This window comes from Chionomys nivalis, chromosome 7 (assembly GCF_950005125.1).
Source record: "Chionomys nivalis chromosome 7, mChiNiv1.1, whole genome shotgun sequence".
NCBI classification, from domain to species: Eukaryota; Metazoa; Chordata; class Mammalia; order Rodentia; family Cricetidae; genus Chionomys; species Chionomys nivalis.
This window is the reverse complement of record NC_080092.1, coordinates 57,332,429-57,359,012: the sequence shown is the minus strand read 5'-3', so window position 1 is coordinate 57,359,012 and position 26,584 is coordinate 57,332,429. Positions and strand designations below refer to the sequence as shown.

Genomic DNA, 26,584 nt, shown 5'->3' with positions numbered 1-26,584 from the left:
TGTTCTAACCTATCAGGCCAAGCAGTTTCTTTATTAATTAACCAATGAAAGCAACGGATATATGACACTCCCACATCAATATAAGCAACATGCGGATCAAGATAAGGAAAGTTCCCATCACCCATGAAATATCCTTTGGGCCTCTCCCAGTCAGCACACTGCCTGCCTCCAGCCCTGGGTTTCATTTGTTCTTAAATTCTGTGCCACAGAGTCCTTTACTGTGTACTTTCCTGTCAGGCTGTTTCTGTTCCTCATGGTGTCTGTCAGGTGGACCTTTGTGGATGAAATGAAGTGGCAGGTTCAGTGCTGCACAGTGTGAACCACAGTGTATAAGGTCGCAGAAGCTCCTGGGGCAGGACAGCTCTCTGGCAGGTTCAGTGCCGCACGCACGGTGTGAACCACAGTATGTAAGCTTTGGTTGCAGGAGCTCCTGGGGCAGGACCACTCTTTTGCTGTTGCTCTGGTAGGACCGATGGTTATAGGCTTGGGCTTTTCTTCATGCTACTTCCTGCCCATTTGCCCCCTATTGGTTCCCAGGTAGAAAATAAATGTATAGCTTTTATTATTACTTAGTTAGCCTTGATGTCACCCCTGTTGGGATATCAGGGCCACTCTGCACCTGGAATTTTACCCTGTACCTGTAAGTTCTTAGGTCCCCAGAAGAGGAAGAGAAGACCCCACACCTTTTTTCAGCGTGAAACTTGAAGCCTCAAGTGTTTATGTCTAGCTATGCCTTTTGGTCCTTGGTTCAGGACAGCCTCAAGCCAAAATTGTACACAGTGATCTCCCCCAGTGGGCACTTGAGGTAGGAGGAATGAAGTCTAGCCACTTGGGTGAACTTACCGCTCACTGGCCAGTTCTCTTCATTGTATGAATTAGTGTTTGAGGGCCTGTCATCTGGCATCTCTCAAGTATACTGGTTTCATTACAGGCTGAAAATAGAGTAGCTCACATTTGTAGGTGATGTCTTCTCTGAGTGGCACAGGATTCTGCCTGCATAGTGACTCCACACGGGAGCGTGTGTCTGAGAGGTAGCTATGTTCTGTAAAACCACGGCTGGGGTCCCTGGGCCAGTGGGCTTTCTCAGCAGAGCCCCCAGTCCTGCCCCACCTCCAGCTTGACTCAGGATGTAGTCTGTGCCCCCTTCTGTCGTGCCATTCCCCTCACTCCCTTGCTCACTCAGTGTTCCAGCCATGGCGGCTATTTATACTCCTCTTAAGGGGCCCTGCTGTCTCATACTTGTGCCGTTGCCAAGCCTCCTCCTTGCCTAGAGCTCTGCTCCCGGCCCCCACCCACCTGACAAGCAACCACACATTGTTCAAGAGTCAATTAATAATATTAACAGTAGCAGCTAAGATTTATTGGGTGCTTGCTATGTGCTAGGTGCTGCGTACATATCATCCAGCTGAATCCCCTTACTGTCCCTCTTTCCAGTCACTCAGCCAGTATTGTTGAGAAGTGGCTACCTGGTGCTAGGCACAGAGAGGTTTGAGAAGCGACAGAGAATGAATGGGATCTGAGTCTGACCTCTCCATCCCTTGCTCTCGGGAAGTGATAATCCCTCAAGTATTTGATCCTCTCCCCCTTCTTCTCTGCTTTACCGTGCCTGGGAATTTCATTGTCTTCCTTTACTGGGAGGTGAGGGTGTCACTTAGAAATGTGTTCATTTTATGTCTAGGGCTTTCATTTCCTGCTTAGCAAGCAATGAGGTGGACCTGCTGATTGTCGTTGGCTCGGTAGCTCACAGCTCACAGTCATCACTTTTCTCCCATGGCAGCAGTATGGCTATCCTGGCTCCTGTCATCATCGCATCTAAGTCCAAGGTGAACAGTCAAACCAAAGGTCTTTCAGATTCTAATGGGCCAGATAGTGATTGCTTCTTCTTGTAGTAGAGGCAAAAACGTAGACATCTTTCTGAGAATAAGGTCCATTTCTGCTTCATATAAACCAAGCAGGGAAGAAGAGATGATGGAAAGCTAGCAGTGTTTGTTAGTGTCCTGGGGGCAGCAGGACCACAAATTAATTCCTTCCAGGTTTCCAGAACCTGAATGCTCAATAATGGGTTTTTTCCTTATAATTTGCTTTTTTTTTTTTTTTTTTTTTTGGTTCTTTAAATGGACAGGGAGGGGCACAAGGTCCTGTTTAGTCCAGGCTGATCTTGAACTCATGATTCTGCTGCCCTAGTCTCCTAATTCTACTGTTATAGATGTGAGTCATTATGCTCAGTTTCTATAATCATGTTATATGTAGTCTCCCCAGCTTTGTGGACACATCAGACATGCTACCATGCTTCTGTTATTCTTTTCACTTAACATGATGACATATGTCACCCACATAATGTTAAGTGGTTGTACATTAGTCTGTCTTGAAGACATATCATAATTTATTTAGCCAGTTCCCTATACTTAATCACTCAGATTGTTTTAAATATAATTTTGCAATCATAAACAGTTTTGTAAGTCTATCCAAAATTTTTTAAAAATTTTAATTGTATGAGTGTGTTTTTTGGTTGTTTTGGGGTTTTTATATTTATGTTGCTTTTTGAGACAGGGCCTCATTATTTGCTCTGGCTGTCCCAGAACCCACTATGGTCTCAAACACAACAGAGATCGCTTGCTTCTGCCTCCCTAGTGCTGGGATTAAAGTTTACGCCACCATACTTGTCCTTGTATGGGTGTTTTGCCTGCATGCCTGGTGCCCACAGAGACCAGAAGAGGATGTCAGATCCCTGGACCTGGACTGGTTGTGAGTTACCATGTGGGTGCGGGGACTCAAGCCTAGGCCCTCTGGAAGAGCAGTCAGCACTCTTAACCACTTAGCCAACTCTCCACAGCCCCATGCAAGTATATTTTATGAGTATTTATAATTAATTATATATTCTTATCTTAGGGCACAGTTTTGAATTATGCTGGGAAGTTGGAGCAGTTAAACACACCTTCAGGATCTCTGCGAGTGTTCCCTTTACAGCTCTGGGCTTTATTAATTAATACTATTCTTTTGTGGTGCTGGCCTTCACCCTCAGGGCTTCACACATCCTAGACAAGAAGCCTATCATTATTTTTAAGTTCTTGTTAATTTGATAGGAAAATTACACCAAGGCGGAAGGGAAAGTAGGTTGCGTTTTCTTTTATTGCAGTGAGGTTAACCTTTAAAAAGAGTATCTCTGGCCATTTGCTGTTCTATTTTAAGTTTTTTTTCTCCTTTCCCTAGCTCATTAGAATATGATGTAATTATCCTTTTCTCATCAGTTTGTAAAAGTGCTTTATCTACTTGGAAACACACGGAAGTTCATAGGAGCTGACTTTGAGGGCTAAAGAGGTCTCCTTGATGGACAAAGAGCCGAGGACAGGGTTTTAGGAGCCATAGCAGCAGGTGCGGTGGTCTAGGGGTGGTACGGGGATGAGGATTCATGGAATGCTTTTCCTGCTATATACATTATCACAATACTGGTGGCTTTAAGCCACAGAAAGTCATCTTCATTGTGCGCATTATAGGCCCCAGATCAGGGCCTGTTGGGAAGCCCTTTCTTCCAGGCTTCAGGGGTCGAATTCCTGCATGATCCTCTCAGCTAGTGCTGGCTGTACGTGTTCCCTCCCTGTCTTCAAGGGTCTGTTCTGTCTCCTAAGGACTTCAGGGGACTTAGTTCCTATAGGGTTCATCCAAGATGATTTTGTTTTGCGATTTTCAACTTGATGACGTCTTCAAGTATCTTTTCTTTCAATTAAGGTTATATTTACAGGTATCAGGGTTTAAGACTAGACTCTCCAGCCATATATTCAGACAGTTATAGGAACTGAAAATGATCTGATACTACAGGGCAGGAGGTGACCATGTAAAGGGGAGGCAGATGTGTACCACGAGGAGTCTTCAGCTGAGGCTGTTTGAGCCATTGGAGTTGGCAGAGAACTGTGAGGTGTGATTGGGTTTTGGCTTGGCTGCCGTGGGGAGAAAATTATTGGCAAGAGTGGGGATTTGAGGAGATTCATGCAGACTGGGAAGGGGAGGAGTCTGGAGAGACGTGAAGGTCTCCCATCATCTGCTGAACTAACCTCAGGTTAAAGTTGGTGACTGGAAGATAGGTGTCCAGGGAGTAATCAGAGATGGATATGCAGTCCAGATCTCTCGGCGGAGAGTTAAAATAATGGGAGAGGACACAGAGGAAAGGGTGGCAGTGATCTGGGGAGCACTGGCCCCTGTCCTGTCATTTTATTATGAGAACTATCAGACGTGGAGAAAGGTTGAGGGCATCACACACTGAACAGCCCATTTACTGCTAGCTAGAGTCCGTACTTACTCATGGCTGCCCCCTTTCACATCGATCCATCTCCTGTCCCATTCCCTCTTATGTTTTATGTATTTCAGAATTGTAGATGACTCCTTCAGCCTGGCGTATCATTAACGAGTGTTCAGTATTTAGTGAACTGCATAAATATTAACTGTACTAAGATTCAGTAAATTCTGGTGATTGCATCTGTCTTTGTACCTCAGATCCCTGCCAAGATAAGGGATGGTTCCATTGGCCCAGAAGTACCTTTGTGCCTACTGTCTTATTAGCTCCTGTCCACACCCCATGCCCACAGGCCACCGGTGTTTTTATAGTTAGTATTTCCAAACATTGGTCAGCTTTGTCTGTACTGAAACATTATACATGCCGAAACATTCAAGCTGTGCACTTGTACTTAGCGTCATTCACTTAGCATAGTATGTTCAGAAATCACTAATACAGTTCCTTTCTGTTCCCTGATGGTAGTCTATTTTAAGAGTCTATACGGAACAGTAGTTTTTAAGAGATGGGTGGTGAAAGACTTCACCAAGGAGATGAAGAACAGTGAAGGTGGTAGGAGAAACTAAATATAGTAGTGGTTCAGATAACGTGGACTTCTCTTTCCCTCCCCACTCCCAAGCCCCCTCACTTCTTGATTCTCATTTTATAAAAAAGAAGTCTCAGGGTAGATCATTCCAGAGTCAAAAGGTGGCTTCATTATCTCATTAGTGACTCAGACTCCTAGTATTCTGTTCTGCCATCTTCAGTTCTGTCTTCATCTTCAAAGTCATCTCATGGTTTAGCATGGCTGCTGCAGTTCCAGCCATGCACACTGGCAACAAAAGGAAGAAAAGTGAGGGCAGGGGGCAGTGTACTTCTTACCATTATTATTATTAAATTATATGTGTGTGGTGTGTTGTATACTTGTTTTGTGTGTGTACATGTGTGCCAAAAGTCCAGTTCAAATGCTTTTGCTTTGACACTCTCCACTTTTAATTTTTTTTTTTTTTTTTTGAGACAGGGTTTCTCTGTAGCTTTGGAGCCTGTCCTGGAACTCCCTTTGTAGATCCACTTTTAATTTTTTAAAATTTGTGTGTGTGTGTGCATGCGTGCATGGGTATGCCAGAAAATGGCATTAGATCCCCTGGAGTTGGTTGTAAGCTGCCTGACATGAATGGTAGACACTGAACTTGGTGTTCCAGAAGAGCAGGTGTATACACACACACACACACACACACACACACACACACATACACACTCTTAATCTCCTGTCTTCATGCACACCATGTACCAGTGCTGAGGTCACAGGCATGTGCCACCATCCCTGTGTACTTGGATGGCAGGCATTTTACCAACTGAGCCATCTCTCCAGCCTCTTTAACCAAAAGCAGCCATCTTCAAAGTCTCTAACGTCCACCTAACACTCCTACCTTTAGACAGGGTCTTTCTATGTATTCCAGGCTGGTCTTGAACTTGTAATGACTCTCCTGCCCTGACCTCCCAAGTGCTAGGGTTCTGGTCTAGGCTATTATGCCCAGCTATTCCTCTTGTTCATTAGTGAGGACTTAATTACATGCTACTAAGAAATGTGGTCCTTTACCAGCCACCGAGCGTAGTGCCACTCTGAATACCGTGGGGTTTCTGCTACCAAGAGGGGAAATGGAGCTGACTGTCAGCAACTGCATTGTCTCACTTTCTTTTTAGACTAGTGGCCAGGCTACAGCCACTTAGTGTTCTCACCTGTGGCCTTCAGAGACCGAAGCTCGTCTGTGCCTGATGGGTTTCTTTTTCAGCCCTCTACTCCCCTAGAGTGTTGATTTCTCCATCCTTTTATGTATCCCTTTTCCTAATAGAAGCGTCCCATGCTCCCAGCATTTTATGAAAGGCACGAACAAGAAAGGAATGACCTAGAAATGCTTGTATAGGACCTTGGGCCAGTACCCGTGTCTGTACCCTGTGCTCCTCTCATTGGTCAACCTATCCCATGAGGAGGGCCAAAGGCAGGGTAACTTCAAACAGGACAGGATAGCCCTTGAAGACTCAGAAGGACCCAGGGTCAGATCCTTACCTTGCTCTTAGGCAGATGTCTGAGGCCCAGTGACCTCTTCTGTGAGTACTGCCTTGAAGTGGTTAGATTGACCAGGATTTGGCCGGGTCTGATTGTGCACACGGAGGAGTGGCTGCCAGAGACCTGGGAGATGCCAGGTATTGCATTAGAAGTGAACCAGGACATATTCTCTTTTGGCCTATATGTGAACTCTGCCCTTAGGTAATACCTTCATTCCCCTGCTGCCCAGTTGGGTCAGGCCAGCTGTTGGCTAGACCAGGTGTACCATAGTCCATTTGCCCACACTCTTAGCTTCAGCATGACCAGGGAGATCCAGAGCTCCTGTAGGAGTAAAGAGGTCTGTGGGTTTTCGTGTACACGCCTGTCCTGAGGAGATACGGCCTATGTCCCCAGACAGCTTAATGGGCATCTGCTAAGCCCAGGGATAGGAAGTCAGCAGAAGCAGGTGCAGAGAGCCCAGGGGAAGCTATCGACTGCCAACAGCCAGACTGGACCGAGTATAGCCGTGGCCTGCCTGGCGCTGCATTGACCTGGTGACACCATTCTCAGGCTGCTGGCTGCCTGTGGGCTGGTGTGTTATGACAGAGGAGGAGGAGCCAGGGCCCCCACAGAGAGCTTGACTCACTGGGGCCTTCCTGGCTTAGACCTCGGGTCTGAGATGGATGGTGCATCCTTCTTATTCACTCAGCTACTCCTGCTTTCCAAGAGCCTGCTGTGTGTCATTTGTGGGTGCTGGGCACTTGGCCACAGCTGAAACACTCAGTTCTTGCCCCTGAGGCTTCCGGGAGGCCAGGTGCTATTGGTAAACTGGGTTCCCAGGGAGAACATCCTGGAGGAAGTGATGTCTGAGCAGATAATGGGACAGGCCCAGCCAGGCTCCTCTGACATACTGGCCACAGTCCCAAAACCCAGGTCTCTGCCAAGGTTTGGGAACCATATGACAAATTCCTGTGTTTTCAACAGGTCCAAGGTGCAGGGCACTGGCTGCCAGCAGTGACTCCAAGGCTCCCTGTTTGCGTTCCTCTGTGAGACATGGTGCCAGCTCCTTCTGGCCCCTCCTCACTTAGGACTCCTTCCCTGAACCAGGGTTCAGGTTGGAGGAGACCTTGCATCTTGCTTACAGCAACCCCACTGTACTCTCAGATATCCCGATAGTGGACTGGGATGTTAGGAACAGCAACACCCAATTCCCCGGCTGGGAATGGTGCAAGGGTCTTAGTGAGGCCATCCTGTAGCTTTTGTGCAAACCCTGGTGGCCTAGCTTACTGCCCCCAGGAGGGCATCTGTGTGGGCGCTGGAGCTTGTGTAGCACTGGGAGGGGTTAATACAGCTTTTCTTTCTGTCCCCTTCCCTCCCTCCTGCTCTGAAGGAAACTGCGTTGGAATTGTAGACTTAAGTACTGGCTTTTGAGGAGACTGCTGCTCACCCAGTCCCTGCCAGGCCTGGGCACAGCCCTCTCTCCCACGCCTGCCTTCCTTGGGCTCTGTCCTGCTTGCAGGGTCTCATTCAAAGGACTGAGGGCCTCCTAGGGCACACTTTCTGGGTCCTTTCTACCCCCAAACCTGCCCTGCTCACCCCCTAGGGATTGAGCTCAATGTGCAATGGTACCCAAGGAGGAGGGGCCGAGGAAGTGACATCGCTTGGCCTGCCCCCACCTCCTTATTCCCTATAAAAAGCAAAATGGTGACTCAGAGAGAAGTTGGAATCGTCCTGCCTCCTTCTCCCACTGTTAATTTTTAGACGTGGAATTAGGCAGGAGGCAAGGGAAACACAGATCCACATACGCAGCTGACATGCTATTAGGCGGGTGGCGACAGCAGCTCCGCTCCTCCCTGACTCCCAGCAGCCTCTGACGGACTCAGCAGAGCCTGTGTCTGCTGGAGCTCCCACCCTCCTCCTCAGGCCTGGCTGTGGAGCCCCTGCCCTGGCCCAGGGTGCATGGTGCAGCAGAGACCATGGCAGCTGGGGGCCGGCGCCGGCGCCCACTGCGCTACCAGTCCCTGGCAGCCTTGGTGGAAGACTCTCAGTGGCCTTTCTTGTTCCTTGTCTCAGACTTCAGCTACGGTGCCGAGGACTACGACGCAGAGGGGCATGAGGAGCAGAAGGGGCCCCCTGAGGGCTCGGAGACCATGCCATACATCGACGAATCACCCACCATGTCGCCCCAGCTCAGCGCTCGCAGCCAGGGTGGTGGGGACAGCATCTCACCCACCCCACCTGAGGGGTTGGCACCTGGGGTAGGTACTCCTGTTTCCTCTTCTGGGGAGGGGAGGGGAGATAAGACAACTTGTGTGAAAAGTGGGCCAGGGTCTGCTTAGGACAGTGTTAGCAGTGGGGCTGGGGGAGGGTGGGCCTGGACCCCTAGTGTCCTGTCATGTATGTCCTCTTCTGCTACCCCTCCCCTGCTCTGCCAGCTGTTGATTCTGCCCTGGGCACCCTCATTCCCCTTTCAGCATCTCTTAGTCTCTCAACAGGATGGGGAGGGGACCCTGGAAGGACCAGACTTTTCTCTTTGTACCTGGCTGAATGCACAGTGGCCTGTGGGGACGAGTGACCCACAAAGCCAGGACTGGTGGGGTAAAACATGGTGCTTCTGTAGTGTTCCCCAGGGCTGAGAGCTTCCAGCCTTGTTCCATTCCACAGGAAAGGATAAGCCTGAGATGCCTATCTTCCCTGCTTCCCGGAGAGGCAGGGGGTCCCTCTCAGAAACCTTTTGAAAGAAAGATTAAGTACACTTTGACAGGGCAGGGAGATAGGAATGTGTGTGTGTGGGGGGGGGATTGTAGTACTTAGAATTAGTGCTGTTCCTGGTGACAGGGACTGACATTGGGCACTCATGAGTGTGCGTATCTGAAATACATGAACCAGCCAGGCAGAGAGATTCCCTGGGGCTCTTTTTCTGGAGTTGGGGGAAAGAATCATAGCCGTTTGTTTTGGTGGTGGGAGCTCGGTTTCATGGGTCCGTGGTCCAGCTTGTCCAGGTATTTGTGGGGTTCTCTTTCTTCTCTGAAGCCCTCAGGGAGCATTAGCCATGCTATGCAATGCATTTCCCTTCTCTAAATGCCTAACCCCTCCACCCCACCTGGAGACTGCCTGGACTCTACCATTTGGAAGAACCCCTGCTCCTTTCTACCCTCTGCAGGCTCTCACCCCCTCTTCACACACTGGGGTGGCTGCTATAGCCTTTGGCAACAAGGGCCTTGGCAACCAGCATCCCACTTGGGGGAAGCCACATTGTTGCCATAGCAACAAAGGCCTAGGCAGAGCTCAGCGGCTGCCAGGTGGTGCAAGTTTGGGAAGGGATGGTGGGGGGCAGGTAAGAGGTGGAGGGGATGGGTGTGGGTGTTGACCAGCCTCAGGCTCCCCACAGCCAACATTCTTGGGTGTTGTTGCCCTAAGGAGGGGTGGTGGATTAGAGACAGCCATTTTGGCCGTGTCGAGGCAGTGTTTGGACCAATGGAGGAGAGGCTGTTCTGCGATTTGGACTCAGGCCAACCAGGAGAAAGAAGAGAGAGAGAACTCTGGCTCCCCATCTCTGCCTTCTGTGGTTGTATGTCAGTGGGGTTTAGATCTCGCCTAGGGACTTAGCCCATAAGTCCCACTGTAAGCAGGTGCACGATGATGCCCTGTGTAACCTCCACGTGGGGCCTGGCCTCCCTCTTGTCTCTGCCGTTGTCTCCCTTCCTCTCCTTCCCTTGACTACCTTGTAGGAGCATTCATCCATGGGTATTCGGATTCCCTGGTGAAAAGTCCTGCCCATGCTCTATGCATAGCAGGACCATATATATCCCTGCCTTGTGTTCTTTGCTCTGGGTAGCAGCTTCACTTTGTTCCCATTGTTCTTGGTGGTCAGAAGGGAATAACTTGAGTGGAAGATTTTGAAATGTTGAATATTTTACAGAGAGAACAGTCATCTGAAGTACTTGGGGCCCTCAGTACCAGTTTGCACTGCATTGGATAGATAGGGAGATCACCGATGCCAGTTGGGAATGGCTGGGACAGTTCTAGCTGCAAGCTGCTCTGCTCCTGCCTGCCTGCCCAGCTATAACCCCTGCCTGCCTGGAGCTAGCTTCCTTTCTGCTTTTTCTGTTGCATTACTGGCCCCACCTAGTGGACCCTGCAAGTATTGCCATTTGCAATAGGGTGCCTGAAAGGTATAAACCCCCTTTCCCAGTACTTAGGGTGGTTTGTTTTTGTTTTTTAAAAGGTGTGTTCATGTGCCCCCCCCTCATGTTCCTGCTACTTGGCTGTGCTCACTTGGCCAGGCAGTCTCCTCCCCTGCCAGACTTCCTGTTAGGAACTTGGAAACAGAAGGGACATTTTGGACCAAATCAGACAATTGTTGTAGATATTTAGATATCTAGCCTTTGGCACAGCCTGGCAGCTGAGCTTTCCACACCCAAACATACAGCAAGCTGTACCTGTGAGGTCATAACCCAAATGGGTGGGGTGGGTATGTGTGTGTGCACGCACGCGCGTGCACATGTGCAATTTGTATATAGAGAGATTTGATAGAAGGAACTGACTTGTGGGTATGGAGGCTAAGAAGTTCTACCCTCTGCAGTATATACTGGGAGTTTCAGGAGAGCCAATGTATAGTTTTAGTTCCAGTTCAAAGGCCCAAGAATCAGGTGATCAAAGGTAAAAGACTCTAGGTGAAAAACCAGTAGACTTAAACTCAAGAACTCCCAGTGTTCAGTCTGAGTCCAAAGGCTAGAAAAGACCAGTGCTAGCAGCCATGCGGGTGGAGCCTCTGCCTTTCTTAGACAGGGTCTCTATGTTTCCAAGGCTGTCCTGAAATTTACTTTGTAGTCCTTAGCTGGCCTGGCACTCATAATGCTGCCTGGGCCTGGGCCCTGGGTTACCCATGCTGGTTGAGTGGGAGCTCCTCTTTCTTGGCCTTTTTGATCTTGGGTTTTCAATTGACTGGATGAGGAAAAGCAGGCTCACCTTGGGGAGAGCATCTGCTTTGCTCAGTCTGTAGATTGAGATGTTCATCTCATTGTGAACCATCCCACAGACGCCGGGATAATGTTTAGACACCCTAAAATTAACACATAGAGTGAACTATCAGTATCTTGGGTCAGTGACCTAGAGTCTAGAAATAATACAAGCTTTGCACAGATGAAATCTGCTTTCTGGCTGTAGGACACTGAACAAGGGTCATAATTCCATGGAGCCTCATGTCCCCAGGTCTGAACAGCATTGGCTCCTCTGAAGGGAAGTGTGAGGAGTGGCTGGGGGTTTGCTCACACGGAGCCTTGTTTGTAGTGACTACATTTGGTTCCAGCACTCAGAAGGTGCAGAAGAACTGTGGCATCTAGGCCAGACTGGGCTATATAGTGAGCCCCTGTCTCAAACCCACAAGACTTTCGTCATTGGTTTTTAGAGGGCTGGGACCAGCAGCATTACAAGGACTCAGTCTGGTAAATACCTGTTGGGAAATGAATCTGCCTTTGCAGGCCACCTCCTTGGACAGGTCTGTCCTCCCAAGTGTGATAGCCTCAGCCAAGACATGATCTCCTCACTCCTCAGTATAGCTTTGCTGTGAAATTTTCATCTTGGTTTGTGCCCCAGAGGTGACAGGTGAACCCAAACAGGCCTTTCCCAAACCTAGGCTGGGCAGGGTATCCTGGCACAGGGTCAGGGGTTATCAGTTGCTGGAGGTTCAATTCAACTGAGAGTCTGTAGTTTCCCTTGGGAGATAGGGTGAGGATACTCCCACTCAGCTGCAACTTCCTGTTTCAGAACCACAATCTTATAGAAAACCTCATTCTTATAGACCTCAATTCCTGTCTTCTCTCTGGATGGTGCAGCAAAAGGGACCCCAAGACAGAAGACATCTGGGTTTTGTCTGTCTTCTGCTACTTTGAAGATGTGTCACCCAAGAGATGTCACTCTCTCTGAGGTCATTTGTCCATCAGTAAATGGAAGATTCGGAGAATTTCCTCCCATGTGAACTGACACAGCTACCCAAGTCTGCCATGAGATGTCACTAAGGGCCGGAATGCCATGTAATTTGTAATATCTGAGCCAGGCAGTGGTGGTGCACACCTTTAGCCCCAGCACTCGGGAGGCAGAGGCAGACAGATCTACAAGAGCTAGTTCCAGGACAGGCTCCAAAGCTACAGAGAAACCCTGTCTCGAAAAAACAACAACAGAAACAAACAAACAAAAAAACCCCACAAAAACCAGTTTAATATCTGTATGGGTGCAGACCTCAGCTGGCACGAGGATCCAAAGGTGAAAGTGGAGGTGAAGTGAAGAAGTGACTGTCATTTTCTTAGTTAGGGTGTCTATTGCTGTGAAGAGACACCATGGCTATGGCAACTCTAATTGGGACTGTCTTACAGTTTCAGAGGTTCAGTCTGTTATTGCCATGCAGCTTGCAGGCAGACATAGTACTGAATAGGGCTGAGAGTTCTCTATGTGGATTGACAGGCAGCAGGAAGAGTGTATGTAGCTTGAGCATCTGAGACCTTAAAGCCTACCCACCCAAGCGATACATTTCCTCCAATAAGGCCACACCTACTCCAACAAGGCCACACCTCCTAATAGTGGCACTCCCTATCGGGGCAGTTCATGATGTCTCTGCGTGGTATGTGCCCTGCTGTCATTTTACCATTGGGGAAACTTAAGCTTACGGAGTTGACATAATTTGCCAGAGACTGGTGTATCCCGTGGGACCAGGACATATTTCAACTTGGGATCTTGTGAAGCTTAATCCTGGGTGGTGCTGCCAGACCCCTCTCCGTCTCTCCTGGGTGAAGCTCTGACAGTCCAGCTGGCCCCCAGTTCTTGGGGCTTGAGTCTGCCATTGTAGATAAGGAGCACCATTCTTGGTCATGCCTTTGTGCACCCCTTAGATCCCCATGTAAACTCCTAGGCTCCTCTGGGTTCCTGATTGGTATTTGGAATTGAATGGTGTAGTTCTGGAACCTGAGGGGGAGGGGTGGGAAGAGTGGGGAGCAGAGCTAGGCAGATCGTTGTCTGCTCTCCCTTCTGTCTCAGGTTGGAGCCGAGAGGGTCATCCCTAAGTGAACAGACATGTGGAGAGATTGCGGCTCCAGGGCCTGCACATTCTTCTGTGTTCTAATCTGGGGGTGGTGGGTGCCCTGGTAGAGACTCAGCAACCCAGTGCATCTTCTCCCCTGCTGCATCTTCTGCCATCTCTGCTGCAGAGAGCACACTAACCATTCGCTCCTGTGCATTGTGCTGTGCTTTGTTGCCACCACTTCCAGCTGCTAGTAGAGCTCTTTTTACATACATGAAAAAAAACCTAGGGCTCAGATGCTTTGTGCCTTGTCCACACTGGGCAGAAGGCAAATACAGTACCTTACTTGGGATACTGTCCACTCTCTAGTGAACTCTTCTTATCCTCTCCAGGCCGTACACCCCCTTTCACACCCCATAGTAGCTTCCTTGGTGTCTTTCCTGATGGGCTGCACCCGACTGGCCCCGGTCACCTTTCCCTTGTCTCTCTTCTCCCACTAGCCTGCTAGGACCACAGTTCGTGAATGTGTTTCTTACCTGCAAACAAGGCTACTCTCAAAGTCATATTTATTTGGTAAAGGTATGCTAATCTACAGGTGCCCAGGGTACTGTGGGTAGGAGGGTGGGCCCAGCCAGAACAGTTCTCTGCCCTAGATATTCTGAAATTGGAAGGAAGGCAGGAGGGAGAAAAGAGGCGACTGATGAAAATAATGATTTCAACAGGTGTTAATTGTCCATGAAACAAGCATAGCTGTTACCACTAGTGTCCTCAAGCTGGGTATGATAGCCCATTTCTCTAGCTGGTACCGAGGAAACTGAAGTAGGAAGATATTTGAGTTTGAGGCCAGCTTGAACCGCTGGGGTCAGAGGCTCTGCCTGGCTCTGTGTTCTCCCAGGGTCCCGAAGAACCCGGCAGACTGCTCTCTACTGTGCTATTTTCTGTTGTTGTTACTGAGTTTCTCCACCAGTGGGTGCTAGCAAGGCCAGCACTGTTTTCTTCCCTTCCCAGAGAGGATGCCATGCCAGTGTGGTAGGTGGTCCACGCAGCCCTCACCCGCTGCCTGCATGGCAGGAAGACGTGGAGGAAGGCTACATACACTTAGCAACCATAGTACTTTATGGGTAGCTCCAGTCTAGGGTGGGCCTTACTGAGGGTGCACTGATGCTGTGGAATGTAGTATAGCAGGGTACCTGTAAGCACAGTCCTCTGCTCCTCCCCAGACAGGAGCCTTTAGTACCCATTTTGCCTCTTTTGAGGCAGTTCTCATGAAACCAGGCTGGCCTTGAGTTTGCAGTCGTCCTGCCTGGGTCTCTTGCATGCTGGGATTGCAAGCTTGAGCTACCGTGTTTGTTTAAGTTTTACCCCGTGCCTTGTGACATTGGCCAGTTCAGCCAGCATCACTCCCCTCTACTGTAAATGGGGGATAAACAATTCCATTTGGAGGGGTTTCTGCAGGAACCAGGTAACAGTGTGACAAGGTAAACTGCCATGCCATGCAGTGGACTGCTCTGGAGATTAGTTGAATTTGAATCCCTGTGGGACGTAAATACCACTTTATCTTGGGCTTCTGCCTCTGGAGTGCGGGATTACAGACCTGTGCCACTGGCAGACCTGGTGTTTGAGTAAAGCAAAACATATTACTCCATTAAAATGAAAACTAAATGTCTTTTTCCCCCCGAAGGGCTTTAGAAAATCGTTTATTTGGGATGTGATGTTTGAAATGGTGGGATGGCATAGTATAGAATACAGTTGTTTCACTTAGCTCCCTGGCGTCCGTAGCTATTCATGTAGCTGTACGCACTGAGAAACTTCTTCACAGTTGTACTAATGCATTAAGTAAGGCTGCTTCTTTTCTTTGTGTATGTTGTAATGAAGGCTGCTTGTTTGTTTTCCTGGCCGCCCAGACTCCCAAAATAATCACACAGAAATTATATTATTTAATCACTGCTTGGCCAATCACTTAAGAGTATTGCTAGTTAGCTCTTATGTCTAGTATTAACCCATTTCCAGTATTTTATATTTTACCATGAGGCTCGTAGCCTACTGGCAAGGTTTCAGCATGTCTGTCTCTGGCTGCGGCCCCATGGCTTCTCCTCAACTCCGCCTTCCTTCTCCCAACTTTCAGTTTAGTTTTCCCCGCCTACCTAAGTTCTGCCCTATCAACAGGCCAAGGCAGTTTCTTTATTCATCAGTGGTATCCACAGCATACAGAGGAATCTCACATCATCTGTACATGCATGTCCTGTGTATGTGTGCACATGTGTGTCGAGGTCAAAGGTTGATGTCTTCCTTGGCTGCTTTCTGTTTTATTTTTTGAGACCCAGCATCTCTTTTTCTATCTTTGTCTCTCTGTTTCCCACAGCCCTACTCCACCAGGTGCTTTCGACTTAGCTAGATTGGCAGGTCAGTGAACTCCAGGAATCTTTCACCTCTGCTCCCCCAGTTCTTGGATGACAGGCATGTGCCACCACATCCAGCTTTTTACATGGGTGCTAGGAATGAAATTCATACTCTCCTGTTTTCAGGACAAGAGCTTTACTCACTAAACTGTTTCCCCAGCTCTGTTTGTTTATTTTCTATATCCGTATATAGCCATGTGGGCAGATGTGTACCTATCAATTTAACAGTGTTTGGCTTAGATTATAAGATCCTGAGAGTCAGAACTTGTCATTCAATTCAGTCTTCAATCAAAGAGATATTGAGTAAGTATGCTCCCTAGTGACAGCTCTGCCTGAAAGCAAGGCACATGCCACAGAATCACAAGGCAGAGATTGACCCTAACACAGAGGGGAGACACGCATTGTGTTCCCTGTTCTCATGAAAAGAAAAATGTGTATAGCCAAGAAAAACTGTAACAGAGACATGGTTACATACACTGACCGTCCTAACAGAGATATGGTTACACACACTGACTGTTCTAACAGAGACATGGTTACACACTCTGACTGTTCTAACAGAGACATGGTTACACACTCTGACTGTTCTAACAGAGACATGGTTACACACTCTGACTGTTCTAACAGAGACATGGTTACACACTCTGACTGTTCTAACAGAGACATGGTTACACACACTGACCGTTCTAACAGAGACGTAGTTACACACACTGACCGTCCTAACAGAGACATGGTTACACACTCTGACCGTTCTAACAGAGACATGGTTACACACACTGTTCTAACAGAGATGTGGTTACATACTCTGACCGTTCTAACAGAGACATGGTTACACACTGACTGTTCTAACAGAGACGTGGTTACACACTCTGACTGTTCTAACAGAGACATGGTTACACACACTGACTGTTCTAACAGAGACATGGTTACACACTCTGACTGTTCTAACAGAGACGTGGTTACACACTCTGACTGTTCTAACAGAGATGTGGTTACACACTCTGACTGTTCTAACAGAGACGTGGTTACACACACTGACTGTTCTAACAGAGACATGGTTACACACTCTGACTGTTCTAACAGAGATGTGGTTACACACTCTGACTGTTCTAACAGAGACATGGTTACACACACTGACCGTCCTAACAGAGACATGGTTACACACTCTGACTGTTCTAACAGAGACATGGTTACACACTCTGACCGTTCTAACAGAGACATGGTTACACACTCTGACCGTTCTAACAGAGACATGGTTACACACACTGACCGTCCTAACAGAGACATGGTTACACACACTGACTGTTCTAACAGAGACGTGGTTACACACACTGACCGTCCTAACAGAGACGTGGTTACACACACTGACTGTTCCACCTTGGTTTTCTGTTGTGCGTTCCTCATCACACCGTAAGCACAAACGCTTTGAGGAGTTACTATACAAAGTACTTTTCAGCTTTATGGATGGTGCATTTTTACTCTCACCTCTGTGGCCTCATCTCTGGCGTCTATTAGTACAAATTAAAGGGAAAAATAATTATTCACTTAAGCCTCCTCAGATAGACACATACATGCATACCCCTCTCCAGCCCTCAGTCAGGACACTGTGGGTGACGATGTTTACTGAGCAGGCTGGAAGCATCTACTCTGGGTCCTCACAGGTTAGTGACCTGCACACAGCAGCCTTAGATCTGCATCATGGCTTCTTTGACTGCTTCTCTGCCACCCAAACCTCAGGGGACTCTGTCGTGAGCACAGGAGGCTGTTTAACCTGGGAACTCAGCTTGTTTATTATATACAGAGGAAACAGATGTAGATGCAGATGTAGATGGTTTAAAACTTTCCTAGAATGTGGGGAGCAAATGAAGTCCTAAGTGAATGTGTATCATTGAAATGAGTAAGGCCAGGTAAAGGACCCCAATGCCTGAGACACATGAGCGTTCTGAAGCCTTCCCCTGGTCTAAGCACACATATTGACACTGTATGCACAAACTCTCAGTGGCAGCTCCTTCGTCCCAAGTGACTTCTGCCCTGACACTAAATGTTACTTTAGAGGACAGAAAGAGAGCAGAGAGCAGTTACTGTGAGATAAGATTTGAGTTGGTGGCATGGGCCTTTAATCCCAGCACTTGAGAGGCAGAGGCAGGTGGATCTCTGTGAGTTCAAGGCCAACCTGATCTACAGAGCTAGTTCTAGGATAGCCAGTACTACACAGAGGGACCCTGTCTCCAAAAACAAAACAAACAACAAACATTTGAGTTCAGCTGTTAACTGTCTAGCAAGCCAGTTATGACAGTACATGCCTGTAATCTTAGCATTTAGGAGGTTGAGGCAGGGGGGTTGCAAGTTCCAAGCTGGGCTGGGCTTCTTATTAAGACCCTGTCTGGGGGTGGTGGTGGGAGTAGATGAGGAGGATAAGAAACAGCTATCTAGGGGCTGGAGAGATGGCTCAGTGATTAAAGAGCACTGGTTGCTCTTCCGGAGGTCCTGAGTTCAATTCCCAGCAACCATATGGTGGCTCACAGCCATCTGTAATGAGGTCTGGTGCCCTCTTCTGGCCTGCAGGCATACACACAGACAGAATATTGTATACATAAAAAAAAAAAGAGCTGTACAATGTCCTCAAAAGAAAGTCTTGTGACCTTGGGTGGGTTCTTAGGGAATGAGTCATGGAAGAGGTAGAGGTAAGGGAGCTGCATAACCACTGAGTGTGGAAAAGGCCTTAGAGGTTTGAGAAACAGAGTGGTCTGGTGTGGGTGAGTTACCGGGTCCCCTGGAAGAGGCTGGAGGTGACTCTGGTGGGTCTTCCCTCCACACACATCTGCTGAAGGAAGAAGGGGAGAAGAGCTGGTGCTCGCTAAACACTTAGCGCAGGCCATTTAGCTGCCCTGTGTGTACCAGGCCTTCTGGCAGCTCTAGAAATGGTGCAGTAGCGATTCCCATTTTATAGATGAGAAAAACAAGGCATGTTTAAATGCTTTGCCCAGTGTTACAGAGCTGGCAAGAGGCAAAAACTAGAATTCAAATCCAGAATCCAATGGAATATATTTTCTCTGTGTGTGTCTTTCTCTCTCTGTCTCTTTCCCTCTCGTGTGTGTGTGTGTGTGTGTGCCCGTGCATGTGCTGCCACCATGTATGTGGTCAGAGGACAACTTTGGATGTTGGTCTTTGTCTTCTGTTCTGTTCTTTTACTGTTTTCTGCTGTGTATGACAAGCTAGCTGGTCTACAAGCTTCTGGAGACTTCATCTCAGCCTCCCATCTCCCTGTAGAAACATGCTGGGATTACAGATAGCTGTATTACTGCTGTGGACTATTAGGTAGGCCCTGGGGATCCATACTCAGATGATCAGGATCATGTTCCAAGCACTAAATTCCCTGAGCCATCTCCTGAATCCTGAGTGCTTTTGTTACATTTTAAAAAGCAACTTATTTGGTGTGTGTATGTGCATGTGCACACACATGCTTTCATGAATTTATGTGAACCACAAGTGTGTAGGAGCCCATAGACGCCAAAAGTGGGTGTTGGATCCCCTAGAACTGGGGTTATAGACAGTTGTGAGCTACCGTGTGGGTGCTGGGAACTGAGTCCAGATCCTCTAGAAGAGCAGTAAGCACTCTTAACCATTGAGCCATCTCTCCAGTCCCTGATTTTGTTAGTTTTACCATATAAACAGCATTGACTTATACCCTGTAGCTTTATGCTATTAAATTCTATGTGAGTTTTGTTTTGAGACAGTATCACACTATAGCCCAGGCTAGCCTTGAACCTATGGCAGTTCTTCTGTCTCTCACTCCCTAGAACTTGACAGCCATGAGCCACCATGCCAGACTCATGTCTGCTATGATGGAAAGAGGGAGGAGCAAGGGTATGGAGGGTGAGAGTCTGGTTCTTGACTCCACCTACCTTGGCACTGCTCCAGGGGCCTGCCAGGCTCCCCAGCCTCATAGTGGGGCTTGAGCTTCTGCCGGAAGAGTTGGGTGAACATCTTCACACCAAGGAAACTGTGTTTGGTAAATCCTGGAGATGGGAATGTGCTTGGCCCTTGTCACCAGTGTGATGGGTTGAATCAGCTGCCCTTGTTTGGTCTGACTTAGTGGCTTCCTGTTGAGCACAGAGTGAGCAGTGTTTGAGAATGAGTGACGTTTTGTCAGATGAGGGGTACACCAGAGAATGGTCATGCGACTCGCCTGGAATCCTTCCCCACCTCCCCTGCAGCTATAATGGTGAAATCCAGAGCCTCCCACCCTGTCAGACTCAATCACTTGATTCTTTGCTGGCCTCTGAAGCTTCACCACCAACTTCCAACTTGGAATATAACTCCACAAGACTTCCCTGATTGTCTCCCAGTCTCCATCAGTGTGGCCTGCCCATTCCTTCATTGTTACTTTACTTTATTGTGTTCTGAGTCTTGAAGGTAAGGACTTAATGTGAAGGAAGCATTCTACTACCAAGCTACGTCCCTTGCCCTTGTTTCTTTGAGACAGAGTCTCCCTATGTAGCCCAGTTTGGTTTCAAACTTGTAACCCTCGTCTTAGCCTCCAAGTGCTAGAATTTCAAGCAAGTATCGCCATGCTCAGCTAGGGTGGGTTCTCGTGTCACCACCTCCAGGGAGTCTCCCATGGTTTCTCATTTATTACATCAGTTGCACCTGCTTGTGCCCTCCCAGCTCATTCTAAATTCCCGCCATAGCACTGTGTGTATGTGTGGGAGGGGGAACAGTTATACAGCCTTGAGAATGCCAAGTACTCGCTCTGTGACTGAGCTACACCCCAGCCCCCACGTTTCTTTTTATAACTTTATTTTCTCTGATTACATACTCAAAATTCTCACTGATCAGAAATACATCATCTAGTATGTAAAAGCTCACATCCTACAGAGAGCTACTGGGTTTATTTATTTCTCATTTTTTCCATATGTAGACTATGTATGAAAATGAGATTATACTATTGGTAGATATCTTGTTATTTTACTTTTGTGGCTGTGTGGTATTTCATTCTATGGCTATACCAAAATCCATTTAACGAGCTTCCCTCTCCCTCTCTCTGCTTTTTTTTTTTTTTTTTTTTTTTAAAGATGGGGTACGGAAGAGGGACAGTCCTTGGGATTGAACCTGGGTCTTGCACAGTTGGGCAAATACTCTGCCACTGAGTTACAGTTCTAGTCCTAATCAAGCCACTGTTTTGTGTTGTTTGAGATTGGTGTGTATGCATGCATGCGTGTGGGGGTGTGCACGTGTGCATGTAGACCACTGTACAGCTCAGACAGGCCTAGGACTCGAACTCTTCCTGCCTTTGCCTGAGGGCCAGACTTACTTGTGAACCATCACAGCAGATTCGGCTCCACTCTCAGACAGTTGGACTTGTGGCAGCCTTTGCTGCCTTCTCGCGTCAGCCAACATTTTATACACACACCTTGGTGCCCTTCCAGTAGGGCTTTTTTCAGGCAATTCCCTAGAGTGGGATTGCTGAGTCAGAGGGTGTGAACATTTAAAATCACAATAGCCATTTCCATGTTACCCTTTCTGGAGTTGTACCACAACAGCATAACTAAAATGTGCCCCTCCCCAGTCCTGCCTTTCCTTTGGCACAGCCTTAGGAGTCAATCACTTGGTCACAAAGGGCACGACTCCCTGTTTGCAACTACATTCTGAATGTGAGCACAATGCCTGGTATACAGTAGGCAGTTAATAAGTGCTGGATAATTGAGTTGGTAAGGGAGTGCAGGTGGAGATTTGAGTGTAAGGAAAGCCCTCTGTGTGTGTGTCTATCTGTCTGTCTGTATGTGTCTGTCTGTATGTGTTTGTCTCTGTGTGTATGAGAGACAGAGATGGAGACAGAGAGACAGAGACAACCCACTGCAGGCTTTAAGATAGGGAGCTAGTAGGTGTCAGAAGTCTTGACTGGTACCTCCTGCTATAGGAAGTCCACGGTCCTTGTCCTTCATGCTCCTGTTTCAGCTGCCCTCTGTGTACTTACCTCCTGCTTATTTTCTCTTCTCTCCCTAACTTCTTCTGAAGCTCCTTAAGAAACCATCCCTAGGGCTGGAGGGTGATGTAGCTTAAACAAGGCTCTGAGTTCCAGCTTTAGCACCAAAAAGGGAAGAAAGGAAGAAACTCTTTAATGTGGGCCTTCCTCCCTTTGCCTGGAAAGACGTCCCTGTTCCGGGTGCTATTCAGAAGCCCACCAGGTTCCCTTCTCAAGCCTGCAGTCTTCAGCTCCCCCATGGCCTTCTCCTTTCTCCCACCCCCTTACAGACTTAATTAGCAGACACTCTCCAGTGAAGTTTTTCCTCGGCATGGATGCCCTTGTTCACTCCATCCTGTTTTTTATACGTCCCTCACCTCAGTTCTTTGAGAGTATACCAGTGGTAGGGGTTTGGTCACACATGCCAGGCCAATGTGCAGGGGTACCAATGCACATGGACCAGTGAGCAGACAGAGAGAGTGAAGAGTCTCAATGCAATGTTTTTAGGGCTGTATAGATGTAAGGTATTGCAAAGCCTAGCTGGGTTGTGGTTTGGAAGAGGGAAAGATGGAAGAACCAAAGAATTTAGTAAAAGGGATGTGTGGGGCCACAGGCACAAGGAACCATAAGATGACAGCCCACTGATGGAAGTGGCGAGTCCAGAAGAGGAAGCTGGGATGGGGAAGAGGAGAGACTTACTGGTCTGGATTTGAGGAGCTGAGAGGTTGCTGCTCTGACTTCTAGGTGAAGAGATCCAGCTGCCTATGCAGGTCTCAGGCATAGAGGTGGCAGAGGGTGACATTGGTAGAATAGTGAGATGGGATCAGTTCTCCCAAGGCTGTCAGCATAGGCCTGTGGGATAGGACCTTGAGCCCTGACATCATATGTACAGAAGGCAGGAGGAAAGATTGGCCTAAACACACTGTGTGGCCCCAGAAGCCCGAGGACTTAGAGAAAATCAGAGGGCAGAGGTCATATTGGCTTTTCTCTAGAGAGAAGAGTCTGGAACCAGGCTGAGCAGTCAAAGTAGGAAGGAAACCTAGGTCTGGGGCCTTCTTGAACATTTGAGAGGGAAAGGGAGGGAACACCCTGGGGATTTGTGAGTCACTTCCCCTCCAGAGGGAGGACTGAGGGCCTGCGAATGGAGCCTCTGTGTCCACTGAAGGGGACGTTTTTATTACTCACTGGAATTTCCAACAAGTTGGAGTGGATGGGGTAGTTTAAGCCTTGGATGTTTGGGGAGCAGCTTCTGTGAGGCTCAGGGGTTTAGGGAAGAAGTGGGTGCTGAGTCTACTATGAGTAGGACTATGGAGAAGCTAAGGTGCTCTAAAATTAGGCTGCTTCAAGGTAGCTCAGGTTCTCTTGGATTGGATATCGTCCTGTGCTGCCCACTGCTCTGACCAGTTAGGGCACTGCATGCTGCGCATGTGGAGCCCCCAGGGTAGAAGGCAGAAGAACCTGTAACTCCGGGCCCTGAGCTGGCACATTTGTGCCCTAGGGAATGCCCAGCCTGGCTGTTCCCAAACCAAATGAGGGATTGTGACTTGAGAGGGCCCTTCAGATATCTGGCTATTTATAACCCAGTCAGAGCAAAACTGACCGAGAGAGAAAGCAGTGGATGATGGGTAGGAGATGCCTTTGCAAGAACACTGGTGGGACAGACCTGGACTGGCTCGGGCCCCAGAGAGCCCATCATACCTTTCTCAGACTGTTTCAGTTTTGGTGGCAGGATGGAGCCTGTATCTGGTGAGGGTACAGAATGACAGGAGCCTCCTCCAGACTTCAGAGTTCCAGAATTTCTTTTTAAAGAGTAGGATAAGAAACTATACTCATTCCCTTTCATTTCCCCTCCCTCCTCAGCCAAGGTGCCCAGTGTAGTTGAGAGAAGTTGGCATGGTGGGTCCCATCTGGGACGGTTTGCCTTCCTTTGGAAATGGCCTCAACAGTTTGACTCCGCTCTGTGGCCATATGGTTGCCACTGATAAGTGAATGTGTTGTGTACGAAAGGCTGATCATAAATGGCACATGAGATCTTGATGGACAGATTCAGAAACCGCACCACCTGGTTGGTGGTACCTGTTACACAGATTTACAAAGATAAAGTAGTGGTAGATTGGTATATGAAGCCGAATTTTATTCCAAGCTGCCAAATCTTCTAAGAGGAGATGGGACAGAGAGACCCTTAGGGAAAACTCCTCCCACATAACCACAGCTAACAACCAATTGCAAGAATAAAGGCAGTGTGGCCATCCTTAAGCCTAGCTCAGAGCAAAGATGTGGTTTAGTGTGCTGTGTGCTTTTTTTTTTTTTTTTTTAATGTAGGTCTGGAGAGATGGCTCAGCTGTTAAAGGCTAGGCTCACAACCAAAAATATAAGAAATGTAGATTACTTGCTTTCATTTTAAAGTCAGGAGATTTTATTTAACCATTCATATTTTCCCTTGTGTGTGGTGACACAGGATGAAGCAGAGCCAGGCAGGTCTCTTGAGTTTCAGGCCAGTCTGACCTATATAGCTGGTTCCAGGATGGCCAGAACTACACTGAGAGATCCTCTCTCAAAAACAACTGTAGGGGGCTGGAGAGATGGCTCAGAGGTAAGAGCATTGCCTGTTCTTTCAAAGGTCCTGAGTTCAATTCCCAGCAACCACATGGTGGCTCACAACCATCTGTAATGAAGTCTGGTGCCCTCTTCTGGCCTGTAGGCACACACACAGACAGAATATTGTATACATAATAAATAAATAAATATTTAAAAAAAAACACAACTGTAGGGAGCTGGAGAGATGGCTCAGTGGTTACAGGCACGTGCTAATCTTGCAGAAGACCTGGGTTCGGTTCCTAGCACCTACATGGTGACTCACATCCATCTGTAACTACTGTTCAGGGGATCTGAACTGAATCTGATGCCTTTTGACCATCTAGCATGAGACACACAATTGGCACCCAGATCTACCCCCTACACCCCATGCACACACACAGTGGGGGGTAAGGAGAGGGAGAGAGGCAGGCAGGTAAAACAATCATCATACATGTATGGTAAAAAGAAAAACAACAAAAAGAACAAACAAGTCTAGCTTGGCTACGTACAGAAATCCTGCCTCAAAACAAAACTAAAACCATAAAGACTACAGGTTTTGCAAACTTGAGCCTGTGTTGCCTTTGGGGAACACTAATTGGCTGGAGCTGCCGTGGTTTCTTCAGCTCCTTTAGGCCCTCTGCAGCTCGGTGCTTGCCCTGCCTGAATTTTGAATGAGTGCTAAAGATGTGCCCACGGTTAGTTGCCTTGGATGTTGAGTTGTGAAAGAGTTGCTGCTGCTGGCCCTAGACTCCTCCCCCACGGGGGGTGTGTCTCTTAGGGTCAGGGTGAGCCTGGGACGTGAGCCTCACCCTCTGCATGAATTTGGAATGTGGAAGACACTGAGGGGAAGCAGTCTGGGAGCAGGGAGGGTGGGTAATGCACCTGTCCTAGATTGTGTATCCTGGCCTTGTAGGGCTGGCCCTTCCCTTGTAAGGCGCAGAAATACTCCAAGAAAGTGGAAGGTGGCGTTGCCAGTAGCACCTGACCTTAATGTGGCTCCCGGGTGGTCCCCGGTGCCCAATGACGTGTGCTTAGGACCCTGTCTGGCACTATGCTCGGGTTGGGCATAAAGCAGGCCAGTGCCTTCCTGTACAAGTACAAAGCCTCGTTTACTCTACCGTGGTGCAATGGCAACTGCGGTTTCTCACCGACAGTGGACCTCCCCTCTGCGAAGGTGCTGGATCCTGAGGCCGGGGTGCGAAGGGGCCTCTGGCTTGTGACATCCCATGGGAACCTAGACTAAGTGGATGAAGGGTGACTTCTGGGGGAAGCCTCTCTGCTGCTCCCCCTTGCCCAAGGGCTCCAGCGAGAAGTTGTAAATAAAGCTTGTCTCTGGGAAGCAGACCTCCCCCTGCGCCCGCCCGGCCTGTCTGTGGCCTCCTCCCTCCCTCCTCCTCCGCTCCAGAAGCCTCCGCCAGCCTCTCGCCCGCCCGGTGACCACAGAAGGAACGAGCAGCTCCACCTCGCAAGTCAAGACGTGCGTTTCCTGTGTTTTTGGAGCAATCGGGCCTCCGGGTCCAGAAAGGGCGGGCTCTGTGTGGCCAGCAGCGCAGCGGCAGGGCGCCTGGACGAGCCCGGCAGCGGGCCTGGGGCGACCAGAGCGGCGACTGAGGAAGGAACGAACCGCAGAGGGTGCTGGCTGTTGCCCCTGCCCTGCATTCGTCCACGAGCCGCTTCCCGGAGGCCCTGCTTCCCCTTTCGCAGGGTGGGGACGCGCGGGAGGCGGGCCCGGCGCGCAGGACGGCTGGAAAGCGGCAGCAGGAAAAGGTTCATAATGGAGCCTTTCATCGCGAGCCGGTGGCCAGGTGCCAGGACCGACTCCGCGGAGACCAACATGCTGGTGTAGGCCTGCCCTGAGCTCTTCCCCGCCCGCCCGTCCCCTGCCTGCCTCCCTCCCTGCTGAGGCGCGCGCGGCTGCTGCTGCTGCCGCCGCCGCCGCTGCCACCGCTGCGTGGACCCTGCTTCCTGTTTGCCCTCTGCAGCTCTGGCTGCCATGGAAGAGGAAGAGGAGGCAATAGGCTTTTTGGACAAGGTTCTGGAGGATGAAGATGTGTTTCTCCTGGAGGAGTGTGAACTGGGAACCCCGACCAGCCCTGGCTCAGGGTCCCCCTTCTTGGTGGCTGTGAAGGTGGGAATGTGACACGCCCTGGATGCTTGTGGGGAGGGGGCAGGGCTGGCTCTTGACTGATGCTGAAACCGTGTTTGGAGAGAAATGGCTGATGTGTGCACAAGCCTCATGGCTGAGTGGAAGAGCCCAACTCAGCATGAGATGGGCTGGCACGTTCCTGCCAGAGGATTGAGGGCTATGCTCTTTGAGCAG

At 48.9% G+C, this 26,584-nt stretch overlaps 1 protein-coding gene across 5 annotated transcripts in view; it reads left to right on the top strand.

Annotated features, from left to right (window-relative positions):
• The window catches only part of Abr (ABR activator of RhoGEF and GTPase), a 198,714-nt gene that overhangs the window by 95,233 nt on the left and 76,897 nt on the right, over positions 1–26,584 (top strand). For 4 of the 5 annotated variants that reach the window (XM_057775296.1, XM_057775300.1, XM_057775297.1 and 1 more), the window contains exon 2: positions 8,385–8,569. In XM_057775296.1, the coding sequence (XP_057631279.1) occupies positions 8,385–8,569 (185 nt within the window). Of the gene's footprint in view, positions 1–8,384; positions 8,570–25,761; positions 26,393–26,584 lie in introns of those variants that run through there. The other variant, XM_057775299.1, reaches the window with a different exon arrangement.